Source organism: Geospiza fortis, unplaced genomic scaffold (genome assembly GCF_000277835.1).
Source record: "Geospiza fortis unplaced genomic scaffold, GeoFor_1.0 scaffold41, whole genome shotgun sequence".
Classification (NCBI taxonomy): Eukaryota; Metazoa; Chordata; class Aves; order Passeriformes; family Thraupidae; genus Geospiza; species Geospiza fortis.
Genome location: NW_005054299.1, coordinates 14,571,823 through 14,585,479, shown reverse-complemented (window position 1 = coordinate 14,585,479; position 13,657 = coordinate 14,571,823). Strand labels below are relative to the sequence as shown.

The following is a 13,657-nucleotide window of genomic DNA, read 5'->3' as shown; positions in this document are numbered from 1 at the left end:
ATACCTAGTGTGCTTGTAGTAGTTACCTCCACCATTTTGTAAGCTAATGAAACTGTGAGTCACCCATTTTATATCTTAATTTTTAATCATGTCAATTCTCAAATGGGTGTATCTCCTTAGCCTGCTGATTCCTTTTCTCTTTAAAGAAAGTGGGTGGAGAAGTTTAACTCTAGACGTTTGTTTGCAATAAAATAAATTCATTTTACTCTTGTTTGGGATTGTCGCCATCAAGGTCTAAAATCCCGTTAATGCTATAAAGAGGAAGAGAATGTATGAAAGCGACGATGTTGGACAGTTTTAAACTCATTACTGTACATGCTGAAATACTTGTGTTTCTTTAAAAAAATCTGGTGGTTGCTCTGTTAGAGATCTATCACATGTATAATTCACAGTTTAACATGGTTATATGTATAGGCAAAAGTCTTTGAGTTGCGCTTGCATCATGTAAATCCACGTAACCTCTATTGTAAAATAGCCATTAGGGAAGGAGCAGGAGGAGGATTTGGACAGGGAGTAGGACAGGAGGCAGGATTGTCATGGAGTTTAACAGAGAGTTTAACTTCAATTTGTTTTAACTGCTATTTTGTTCAGCTTTATGCTTCTGTAAAATTGTAGTGGCAATGTTAGCTGCTAACTTGCGTTCTAATGCCGTAAGACAGGGAAAAGATGTACCCATTGTAAGAGGGACACGGGGCACACACGTGAGAGCACGTGGCACTGCCGCCATCAGGGCCCCGGAGGGTGCTGGCAGTCCCCGTGGCAGTGTATGGACTAGCAGAGGCTTCCTGACAGCAGCCTAGAGCTAGAGTCGTGTGCTGTGCTTGAAACCTTTCTCCAGTGTTGGTCAATTTCTAGTAGTCTCCAGAAGTAAAGATAAGCTTGTGTTGCTCTTCTAGCCTTTATAGCAGATGCCATTGCATATTGACATTAAACATTACCAGCACCACCTCCTTGTTAATAGTGCTTGAAATCATCCCTTTACTTTGAATGAGAAAAATGTAAATTGTCTTAAAAGAAACATTATTTAATGAAATTTGGGGAATTGAAACCCAAATATGTTTTGCTGAAATGGAGTTTTCTTTAGACTTGCAAAAAAAAGTTTAGTGTAATTAAAGTCCATTTCCCTTCTACCCTCCTCACAAGAACTAACACTTTGTATGGAGTGCTGATCCTTTGCTTATTTTGGTACTCTATAAAATTATAATAGTCTTAAACTAAAATATAAGAGCCTACACTTACTATGTGGTTGTAAAGCCTGTATTTCAATTCAAAAGTCTGGGATGTTTTGTTTTCAGTTTCTCTGCTGTATGGTGTTTAAAAAAAAAACCCAACAAAACAGCCACACGTGAGACACTTCAACTCTCACACTAAAAAAGGAGTATCCTGTTTCTATTAAAAATACTCCTCTCCAACAAAAGCTGTGTTGGTAAGTTTAGCACTATCTGAGGAACAGAATTCAAAAAAGCTTCAGCACATGCTCTACCTGGGACACGTGTAGCTCAGAGAGGGGGTGGAAAAGTCCACATACATCCTGCTTGTGATTTGTCACAGTTGAGTGGAGAGCAGTGCTTGCATGGAGCCATGTATTCTGCCTGGGTCCGCCCACACACTCACTCTCAACGTAGCTCTGAATATTCCTAGAGAAGGGATTTATTTTGCCATGTGAAAATGGCTTTTATAGAGAAACAGTTGCCTAAAGAGTCACTAATACTAAAATACCCACAGTTTGCATTTAAAAAGGACAATATGAAACCTAGCTGGTGGCTGGCTATAGAAAGGTGAGGAGGGTACAGCGGTACATTGCCAAAACGAGAGGGCTGAGCCATCTGTCACGTTCAGTGATTTCTTACAGCTTACAAGGGTTTGTTTACATGCAGGAAAGTACTTGGATCAGAGCAGCCGTGCTGCTGGTGGCGGTGGCACAGACAGTGGCCTACAACACTGGGGTTTGGGCTCATGCTTTGGGATGCTTTTCCTTTTGGAGTGCAAACTGGCTTTGGCTTTTTCTACCTGAAATGGGTTTTTTCCCTAACAAGAGTACAAACCTGGATAGCTTCGGGCTTAGCTCTGTGCCAATGGGACCATGGCACGTGGTGCCTGTGCCGCTGTTGGCAGCAGTGCCGGTGCTGCTGCTGGTGCTGTCCTTGCAGCCCCGTGTGATGCAGCTGCTGCCGCCTCACCCATCCTTCGGCGGGGGCCGTGCGCGCTGGGCTGCAGGCTCAAGGCAGGGCTGCGCTGCGTGTCCCGGGAGGAAGCGCCCGCTTAACAACCAAACAAACTCCAGCTGTATTGCTGCCTTTGCTGGTTACAGTCGCTAGGATACACGCTGTGTACCTGGAGGTGCTTCCCCGACACGCCACGGTCTTGGCGAGGGCGGTGTCCTGCGTGAGAGGGCTTGGTAAACAGCTGTGGGACATCAGGGGCAGGCTTTGGCTCTAGGGTGGCTTATGAGAGAGATCCCTGTCCCCACAGCCGGCTCTGCTGTCGGGAGCTGGCCGTTCCAGCAGCTGGGCTGCTTCCCCTGCTGCACCGGGAGGACCCGGCAGTGCTGCCACCTGTGTGTAGGAGCTCGGTGTGAGTGGCACCTGCACACGAGCTCTTTTCAGTGCCTACTGCAGGATAGCTCAGCAGCAAAGAGATTTTTAGACGCTGTGCCCACTTTTTGTCATAGTGGAATGGATTAAATCAGTGTTCTGGCTACATCCTTGCAGTCCAAACCACTTGAATTGAAAGAAAAATTCTTACTCATGATGTAAGCCACTATTTTATTTTCCTTGCAACACTCCAAGCACTGCTTTTAATAGAAATAGGCGATGAAGTCATATTTTAAGATTAGGAAGTTTCTTTGTCCATGACCTTTTGAAAAACTAGGCCACTGCTTTCTAACAGGGCAACCTCAGGCAAAGCCACAAGAAATCAAACTGAGTTGCAGAGACATGAAATACTTTGACACTTCTGCAGATGTTAGCTGCCAGGGGCTGGGCTTTCCCAAGCAGAGAAGTGTGCACACACTGTATTTGTGAACTAGCAAGGGAGGAGTAAGTACAGCTGGAGACAACTTGGCCCAAAGCACTGTGGAGGATGGGGAAAGCTCCAGGGTGTCAGAAAAAGCTGCTGAGGAGCAAGTGAAACCCAGAAGAGCAGCTTTGTAACTCGGGGGTGTCAAAGCCTGGCTGTGGTGAAGTTAGAGCAGTGCCTCTCTCATGCACATCCTCATCCCAGGCAAAGCCCCCATGCAGGTAGAGAGGAGAAGAAGGCCTTCTCTTTAAACAGTGGCAGAGTAGTGGTTAGTTTTGCGCAGCTTCTCTGCTTTGCTAGGCACCAGCCATCTCCTCCAGCACAGAAGGCCTCTCCAGAGCCAGCCCTTACAGGAAACTGGCTGAAATCAGGACTTGGCCAGCAATTACTTTGGATGTGACTCTTGCCTTAGTTTGTCTTTCTGCCAGTACTGGGAGTGGCAGGAGGATTCAGCTATGTTGGTTGCTATGTAAACTTAACTGTAGCTTAAAAAAGATGCTTGATGTTTAACATGTTGTCAACATCAATAGCAAAAAACAAAGACAAGTGTAAAAAACCTAGAAATATTACTTGTGGGTGACTCAATATGCAAGTGTTACTTTAGAGCAAGTTTTTGTTATCTCTTCTGGTTTAGTAGACAATCTTTGATCTACAGAGTACTTTTAGTCCTAGAAGTTACTAAAATCAAAACTATGGGTAAGATGTAGAGATGGGGGAAAGAAATTAGTAAGTCTCAAAGGAGGTATTTACTTGTAATACCATTTTCTGAAAGAAGTGACACTCGGGGTTTGCTGAAACACTTGGAGTTTGCTGAGAAACAAGAGTGAGAAAAGTTGAGCTACCAGAGGTGAGTCCACATGCAGCATCACATGCAGGTTGTGAGCAGCAGGGCTGTGTACCCAAAGCCTGGCACCTCCACATGCTGCACACTTTGTCTTCTCTGCTACGTGCTCCCTGCTGCTGCCACAGCACCTACAATGTTGTGGGGCCTCCCACCCAGCCTTGGAGAGAACGATTCCTGAAGGCAAAAAGGGATGCTCTTCAAAAAGGCTGTCCTCTGCATGGCAGCAGGCTTTTCCTGCCTTGAGTTTGCAGATTCTCTGCGTCTCTGTAGGCTGCAGAATCACAGAGATTTGCTTCTGGACATGGAGTCAATCCTCCCACTTGCAGCAGGACTGGCACCTGTGCTCAGGTCAGTCGGGGCTTTGTCTAGAGATGCTTGAAAACCTGCAAAGGGTGGAAATTACATGGCCTCTCTAGGCTGCCCTGTGCATTGCCCTCAGAGCAAACCAGGCCTGTCCTCCTGCCTAGCCTGGAGCCCCCAAGCTGGAGTTTGTGGCCATTGCCCCTGCCCCATCTCCTGCAGCTATCAGGAGATGTTTGGCTCCATCTTTGTAACTGTCCTGCAGATAATACTTGGCTCTTTTTAGTTGACCCCACAGACCAAATCCAGCTCCTTCCATTGTCTTTCCAGAGGGCAGGCCTTAAGGTCCATGGACGCCTTAGGAGCCCATCACTGGAGTCTCCACATTTTTTTGACATCCTTGTTGAGCAAGAAGCCCAAAGCTGGGCAGCAATATTAGATGCACTGCTCAGCAGTGTCAGCACTGGTGGATAAGTGCATCTCTGCATTCACTGACCACATATTTCATGATGGAGCCCAGACTGCAGGCTGACTTATTTGCAAAGAGAGCACTCTCCTGGCCTACATTCAACTTGGCAGCCACTGTAAGTCCCATCCCCTTCAGCAGGGCTGTGATTCAGCTAACTGCTTCCCAGCCTCTAGTGAACACGCCATTAGGCAAGCAGCTGCCCTATAAAACAACAACAACAATAATAAAATCTAATCTATTGTTAAATAGTGAGACAAGCACATCAAAAAGAAACATTAGTTTCTTTTTGCACAAGTAATTCCAGTAAATTACTTGTGCAAATTAAATGTCTTGTGTGTTTGCCCTGCTTAGTCTGAGAGACCTTGCAGAAAGCAGCTGTGATAGTTCAGTAAGAACTACTTCAATACTTAAGTATCAGCGAACACAACAATTAAATGTCACCATCTGGGCATTTGGATCCCAGACCTAGGATATTCCATCAATCACACCTTTTGCATGAACTTGCCTGCCCCTTTGTTACAAGGAGAAGAATCTCCTGTGTGGAGCAGAGCCCCCCAAGCATCACACCAGCTGCCGAAGCTCGAGATGACTGCCCGGTTCCTTCCCGTATGTGGCTGCAAGAGGAGCTGCTCCCTCCAAAGGCAAGGAGGTGGGAGCAATCACTGTGATCCAGCGCTCCAGTCCGCAGGGCTGCACGCCGAGCCCAGCCCTGCTCGGCACTGAGAAAACTCCACAGTCTCCCTGGCGATGGAGAAGGTGGTGGAGGCCGGGAGACACTTCCTGAAAATCAGCGGCTCCCGGACGGACATTCCTGGGAGGAGGGGGCTGCTGCTGCTTCAGCGGCTGCGTTGGCACAGCCCCAGGATATTTATGTGCCTCCACAGCCTGGCAGCCGGCCAGCCCCTTTTTTTTTTTTTTTTTTTCCTTTAAGGAAACACCCGCAGAAGGGAAATGAGAGACTCCAACCGTTTCTTTCAGCAGATTCTCGTGCAGACATTGAAGGAAAGTTTTCAGGAATGATCTTGTTTTTATAGGTACTTACTGCCTTGAAAGGTCCATTATTTACCAAGTCCAAGTATCCTTCTCTAGTTCCAGTACAAACCAGGGAAGATTACAGTGCTGAAAGGGCTGGTGGGGGAAGGGAGGGAGTGCATGGGCTGCTCCTTGGATGGTGGCTGTATTCCAATTAGCATGGATCCCACAGGAGGCCGTGAGTAGAGGGACCGTGCTGCTGCTATATCATTACCTAAACCCCGATGAATTTTTTCCGGTTTGGTGCCATACTAGGAGAGTGTGATTTCACACAGAGCTGTGGTTTGTGGCATGTAACAGCATTCCTATAGCGTGGGGAGTGTGGCTGCACGTGTGTGTCCATAGAGCCATGTGCGGGGGCGTCCCTGGCTCTGCTGGGACCAGCAGTGCTCCGAGGGAGCGGCTGCCTGGCCATCTGGTCGGGGGCCACTCTGTGACCCACTTAGGTGCTCTTAGATAAGGCTCTTGTGTGGGTGACAGAGATGTACAGACTGAGGTATGGTGTCCCCAGTAGAATGGTGACAGAGAAATTTCTGAGTAGAAATTAATGCTGACTGGCTTTCAGGAAGGAGAGGGCCATTGTACTTGTTAATGGGTGTAAGAAGCCCTCTAGGGTACTGCTTCAAGGGGACCTTGTGAGGTTTAGGTCCCCTGTCATCCATCTGGGAGTCTCATGAAGAAGAATGTGACACTGGGATACTATCAGAGCTAAGAAACCGAGTCAAACAAGTTCTGTCATGGCCTCCCAGTGCTGCCTCAGGACAGCCCTCAAGGGCTTTAAATATTGGATGAAAGCATTATCAGCACAGCATGTAACAGTCACTGGTAGCTCCAGATTTCTTTGGGGGGGTCTGAACAGGGTACTTTTCCCTGTTCAGGGAGGAACAGGCTGTTACGATTTTTTTGCTGTGTATTTGCTCTGTGAAGGAGTCCTGCAACAGCCATTTGTGGAAATGTATCAGTCCAGTAATAAACCTGTTATTGGCTTTTCATCTTCAGAGATATTGCCACTATCTCAGCCAGAGCCTGAAGGTTTCCTGAAAGGGAGGGGTATTAGCTTCCCTTTAATTGCTTAAGTAACATAACAAAGAGCAGTGGCAGGTGGGCTGCAACTCTCATCCTGTTTCCACAGCATCTGTGCACTGTCACAGCGATGACATGGTGGAGAAAGATCTCTCACTGTGGCCACCTGGCAAAGGTAAAGGTGGTAAGAACTCTTGACCTGGATGTCAGAAAACATGAATATCAGCCAGAGCTGTAAAGCTTGTAAGTGAACTCCAAAGACCTGCCATGTATGTATATGCAGGACTGAAGACCAAGATGTGTCATGGATAAAAGCACACTGTGAGCACCAGAGTTATCACAAGCCATTTGCCATTAATAGGAGAGATGAGGATCTGTTGTCTAGGGAGAAAACTCACATTGGCTGAGAGCACACCTGCTGCTCTTTGTTACAGCATTTGACAAAATAAACAAGGAGTTTAAAAAATATGCAAAGCATGTGCTTCCTTCTCTCCAGAGCAGGAAAAGGGGGAATCTTTGTTTCTGTTCACTAGATCACCACTCTATACAATCTGGGTATTTTTGGAGCTGTGACCAGTCTAAAGAGAACAATCCCTGCCGTGGTAATTGCCCACTCCCATGGTACATTTTAGGTACTGCCAGAGGGCTCCTGGCATGTTCAGAAGAGTTGAGGGTTTTGACACACTCTTGCTCATGACAGATGACAGAAGCTGGCAGGATTAAAATAGCCTCAGAACAAACTGCTCTTAATCTTGAAAACAAGCAGACATAAGGATGCCATGACCTATTCCTGCAGGAACAGGCAGACTGACCCCCTGCTGGATGCCTCTCAGGCAAACTATGAACTCAAGCAGGAAAAAACCAAAGGAGTGTGTGAAAAAGAGGAGACCTACCCTTAGTCAAGGTGCTGTTAGCCATGAACAAAAGCCTGAGTTTTCCTCAAACTGTCATCCAAAGATCGACCTCTCATTACTCTCCTTCTCCACCACCCTCTGATGGTTTAGCAGCTGTACGTGCTTAATGTAATATTTTAATTTTAAATGTAATAAAGTTATCTGTTCCAAGGCCTTGAGTCACTGACTAAAACTCAGTTCCACTTCTGATATGGAATTAGTTCTTGGTTCTTCACTTATGGGAAAAAAAAATTCAAAGGATCATCTTCTTGAGCATCTGAATATACTGTAAAACTCTGTTTTGATCAGTTTTCCAAGGCAAGAACAATGTATTTGTTTCAAGAGTTTGCTTTCATGGAGCAAGCAAACAACTTTAATGGGTAACCACTGAGCTCTTGAGCTAAATGTCTGGATAGGAACAAGAGAAGTATGGGAATTAGTCTACTAAGCTGGAGAAAATATTTTGCTTGGGAGCTCATTACAGCTGAATTCACACAGTACTTCATTGTTACCTGGATTGCTTATACCAGAAATAACAAATGTACTTCCTCCAAACCCAAACGAAAAAACCCTACCAAAAGCCAGGCTCAGTGACAAGAGATGACCTTTACTTTGCAGCACTCAAGGACATGGGGTGGGTGGTGACACACAAAGAGTCTGGAAGCCTGCAAAATGCAGAGAGGGCCAACATCTCCCTAAAATCTCTGCCTGGGTAAAGAGGTAAAGGGACAAGTTTGGGATGGCAGCTGTAATTGCCTGTGCTGTCACCTTCAGAAAAGTTCCTGGGTTCTGAGCCCCGTTGCATCTGCCAATGGCTGAAGGACATTTGCACCTGTGACAGGCACCTGATCACACACAGCTCTGGGAATGGGACTGGCAATTAACCTTAGATCTCCAGGTGCCTCCCACAGTGACTTCCCTTCCCGAAGGACCTGGAGGACACACCTTGCACAAGTGGCCTCTGGCCGCTGCTGCAGTCCCAGGTGTGCGCTCCTGCTGGAGGAGGCTGCAAATGCCTTTTCCCAGAGTATTACTACTGCGGGGAACAGGAAGAGAAAGGTGTGGAGGAACAATGGGGCCATAAACCCAGCTTTCTATTTTGCTGGTCGCTTAGGCTGCTTTAAGGAATGATTTCCCTAACTTCAGGGATAAAAACTGCTTGTCAGTCATTGCTCAGTTACCAAGTAATGTAACTGTCGGTGAAATAAACAGGGTTTTAACAACTTAGGGTTTCAAGTTGCTATACTCCATTCTCTCCCTTTTTATGATTTATTCTGAGGAGGCTGAAAACCAAACATCTTAAAAATTATTTTTTTCTTTTCCATCCTAGTAACTGTCTGGTAAGTTTTAATTTAGGCAAAGCAAAGCAAACACTATCATATCTGTCATTAGCTGCAATTCTTTTACATTTCAAGTCTGATAATAAAATACAGAGGTGTGCTACTCATTTCCACCAATGACTTAAGATTTATGAAATTACAGTAACAGATAAATAGGGATACAACTCACTAATTTAAAAAATATAGTTATGTCGTTGTTTTCAAATGTCAGAATTAAATAACAGAAATTTTTGTTTTCTTGTCAATGTATCCTAATTTATGACAAGCAACAGCTTTGAGACTTTTTTGTTTTATCCTGTCTCTCACTCTTTAATTGGCCTAACCCATCAGTCACTTTCAATTCACTCTCCACAGCTGGCACGGAAGCAGCTGGAGCCAGCACTTCGAGGAATAATGCCAGACTTTTTGCCCTGCATGTTTGACCATAAGCATTCTTCCCTCTGCTGTTGCAGCCCCCCTTTCCCACCAACAGAGTCCTGCTCACTGCTTCCTTGTCTTATATCCCTGCCCTGCCCTATTCGGCAAAGGCCTCAACTTTCAGTTAACTCCACCTCAAGTTTTAGTAAACACTGAAGCTCCGCTGTGCGGGCCAGGCTGCCTGCACATTGCATCTTCCCCAGTTTTTCTGTGAACATCTGGCATGCTCATTTTACACTCTGCACAGTGAAGCAAAAGTGTTAGATGAGTTATCTATGCAATGCAGATACATCTAGCATTTCACAGTTATTGCTTAAACTGTGGTTAAGCTGCTATTGGGCAAATATCCTTAAATACAGTAACTTACACTGACACCAATTAAAACCAGAGAGGATTTAATGCTGCAATTTTCCCCAGATTTTTTTTTACTTACACAGTATCATAATGCTGCTTCTACTTTCTCACCAGTCACAGTATGTGTGTCTTTTGAAGGATGCCATTATGCACACGCTAACTTCTTTCCATTAGCACAAAACACCCTTCACTTCTCTCTCTACAGCTGCTCTTTGCCAAAGAGTAGATTTTCATCCCTGTGCTTTTGTTGCCTAAACCCCCAGCTGACCTATGACCTCTCAGCCAAAAGACCCCCTGCTTAGGTTGCACTTTCTTTTCTTAGGTCAGATAGGAAAGAACTCAACCATGTATTAAAACAGGAGCTTGTTAAGACCAGCTTCATGGCTCGCTCAGTTTCCCACTGCTGCTCCAAGGGCTTTACGAAGCAACAGCTTCCACCCCAAGGAGAAGAAGCCTCCCACACCCCCTTGGCCCTCCAGCCAGCACAGAACCAGGGGAAACATTTTTCTCTTCTGAATTCGCTACCAATTAACTTCTCAGTTTGGAATTTGCAGTGAGGACAGTAAGTGTTTCATTGCATTAATTCTTCTGAAAACTTTTTATATAAAATATTGAAGTCAGTGTCCTCAATAAAATTTATCTTTGTTTCCTTCAGAACAAACATGAGGAATAGAGTGGCAAAAAGGAATTAGAGTATATAGGTTTGTTTTCTTCTTATAAGCAGCTAATCCAGAGAGGGTAAAAGTTTAATTTTCTCCATGTAAATAGTATGTTTGTTTAGTGCTCTCAAGTATATTTCCAAATAAATAAGTGGGACAATACTGCTGTTTACATCTGGATTTTCAAACCACCCTGCACCAATGTGAGTTAACAACAGATCACAAACTCTCTCAGACTAAGTAGAGGCTGGGGGAAAACGACTGTTTTTGCTTGGTGACATGCCTTTAGACCAGAAAGTGCTTACATAAATCATTATATGTAAAATAAAAACATTGTGTCACTCGTGCAGGCAGAAGCAAGCGACTGATGTCATCACTCATCTTTTTACCAATATGCTATTAGACCTAACACTGTATTTCCAAATAAGATCGTTTCCTTGACATTATGTACTGATATTTCTTTTAACTGAAAAATCACTGTAGAACATGCCTTTAAAGAAAAAAATGAAAGAAAAAACAAGCATTGCTACTCACAAATAATGTAGATTATGATTCCACAAACAGTAGAGAAGCGTCTTAAGTCGCAAGAGTTTTAATGAAGTAAAAAATTATTTGATTACAAAGTTTAGACTACTCTGAAGTGTGATTTTATTCATAGTTTCAAACAGAACAAAGATGGAAATCCTTCAGCTCCACAATGTATGTAAGTTATCTGGTTATCCTGCAGCTGAAATCTTACAAAGGCTGCTGACTATCACCCACTTTGCACAAGCAAAGCCTTCTCCTACTGTTGAAATATTCCTGTTTCACAAACAGCACTGTTAATAATAGCACTGAAGGCTCAACAGGTGATGGAAATATTTTCCTGTATTTGAATGAGATGTAATTACAACTTTGCTAAAACAAACCACACTCTGTTTATAATGGAAGTTAAAGCAGTCCCAAATCACTGTCCTTAATCCTCTGAGACCCTGAAGAGAACATACCAGCTCCCAGATGTTTAACAGGATGTCATTCCAAATGTGTGCAGTCACATACATACATACATGAAACAAAGCAAGGCTTGTACTGACTTAACAGATTCACTACGAATTTCCTGCTCAGATTTGCTAGGAAAACCATGATTTACCAGTTTTAGACACCTCACAGGCTTGCAGTGTATACTGACTTTTTTTTGGACCACCTTTTCCTGAAGATGTATTAAACCACAACTCTTCCGGAGCAACCTATGAATTGCTTCTTTCACTGCCAGTTTGTTTCTTTTCTGGATCAAGATAACTGCCTTCAAATAAAAATCGGTTTTTCATTCCTTCTTTAAGCATTCTTTGCCGGATCCTTTGCTGGGCCAAGTTGAACCTGCAGTAAAACCTAGGGGAGGGGATAAAAGGAAACACAATTCCCTGCTTTATATGAGTGGAAGGATCAAACCGGAGTCATTCAGGCAGCTGAAAAGTTGCAACCACATTGCTAGTAAAATTAAGCATGCTGCCTTTGGAATTAGGACATAAGGATGGGGTATGAAAAGGAAAAAATAATTAAGAAAAATGGAAATAAGTGGGGGAGTTGATAGCTTAGAATTCAAGAAACAATATGAAGTATTTTAAATATATATATATATAAACATAAACATTCAAACAGAGTGAAATGTTTTCCTTTAAAGAAGATAAGTATTTTGGGGAGAAGGAAGAGGATGCTTTGCTAGGCAGTTTTTTTAATGTGGTTTCAAAACCAACACGAAACACTGTTTCTGAAAACTGAAACACAGGGATCATGTTGTACCATCTAGTCAACATAGGCCTGTCAAAATTGAAGAAGAATTTTACATACCAGTATCCTAACATTGTGCAAATATAGCTACCGACTGCAACATCACAAGATCTTTTAACTCTACCTGAAAGAAAAACAAAAAATCTTCAGAAAAGTTACAGAAAACAACTTGTATGGCTCCCCATGATTAATAACACATAACAGCAAGTACAAGTTTTTTTCTTGCAAATGAATATATAAAACCCAAAAGGAGTAAGTACTTACTAGTTGCTAAAAAATGTCCAAGACCCATAACTAAAGCTCCCAAGGAGCCATAGAGCACTGATTCTCGTGCACATGGGGTATTTTTAACATCGAGAAATCCAAAGAGTTTAAAGGACTGTAAGACAAAACAAAACAAAAAACCTCATAAATCTAAAGAATCGCTTCCGTAGAAGTCTATGATGCCAACTCAGCTGTAAAACTTGTTATCTTAATAGTCAAGCATAACTAGTTGAGAACTTACTGTGTCCAGGGTTATAAATGACCAAAAGTGAACAGGTACAGATATATCAGGGATGTTTCTGGAAGAGTTAACTATTAATTTATATAATATAGTTTTGCACAAAACTGTTGATCCATCCTTTCCACTGAATATTACAAATTAACTAATTTCTTACCTTTACATTCACCAAAAAAAGAAGAGAGAAGACCCTGAAGAAACCAGGATTTTTGTTACACCGCAACAAAGAAGGAAGGCTACAATCAAGTATGCAGTTAGTCATGACATGTAAGTTTAGTACCTGAAGCAAGCAAATGTGCTTAAAAAAAGTTAACTTACTGGAGAATGAGCATGTAGTAGAGAACCTAATACTGAATAAAAATATTTATAAACCTAACTAATTTATGACCTAAGCCTATGTCTAGGCAGGGGCTGGGCACATGGGTCAGGGTCAAGGCAGCTGCCCCTCAGTAACCCCTGAACATTTTTTGGCTGCCAGTCCTTTGGTCAGGGATGGTGTAAGAACACGTTTCAGTCTCTTGTGCTTAAACCATTAGAGCATGAAGAATCATGTGTGCAAGTGTAGCAAAATTCATCAAAGGCGATTGTTTTATTTTGTTGTGAAGGTATTCCACTTGGTCAAAGTAAATTTTGAAGGAGTACTACAGTGCTCAACTGCTTGCGGAGAGCTGACAACTCTGAGAGGAGTCATTGTGTCACTGTGGTAATGGGGATGGCAAGCATGGAAATCCCCAGCGTTAGTTTTATCCATGTTCCCTAGGGACAGCCATCAGCTGTCCCTGTGAACAAGCGAGACAGAAAGGATGTGGTCTATGTTGGTCGAACCTCCTAATGATTTCAAGTGCTCTCATATGGAAGAAGTCACTTGATATGTTGCTGTTGTTGGCTAAGAAGGTATCCCTGCTACATCCATGCAGCGTGATGCATCCTTTTAAAATAGCGTCTCACCTGTTGCCAGGCTGGGCATCATTTGTTATCTCTGACCACTGCTGACCACCGGCCTCACGAACCCTCCGGCCTCACCACGGTGCTTCGCCCG

The 13,657-nt window shown here is 43.7% G+C and overlaps 1 protein-coding gene across 1 annotated transcript; it reads right to left on the bottom strand.

Moving 5' to 3' along the window:
- Window positions 1-10,392: 10,392 nt before the first annotated feature.
- LOC102037589 (cytochrome c oxidase assembly protein COX20, mitochondrial) lies at window positions 10,393-13,644 on the bottom strand. Its single transcript, XM_031060998.1, has 5 exons — window positions 12,937-13,644; window positions 12,776-12,854; window positions 12,381-12,495; window positions 12,177-12,240; window positions 10,393-11,717 (listed from the first exon to the last, which is right to left on the bottom strand). Exons 1-5 carry the CDS (start codon window positions 12,948-12,950, stop codon window positions 11,576-11,578), a joined length of 414 nt encoding a protein of 137 aa, XP_030916858.1. The 5' UTR covers window positions 12,951-13,644; the 3' UTR covers window positions 10,393-11,575.
- Window positions 13,645-13,657: the final 13 nt, after the last annotated feature.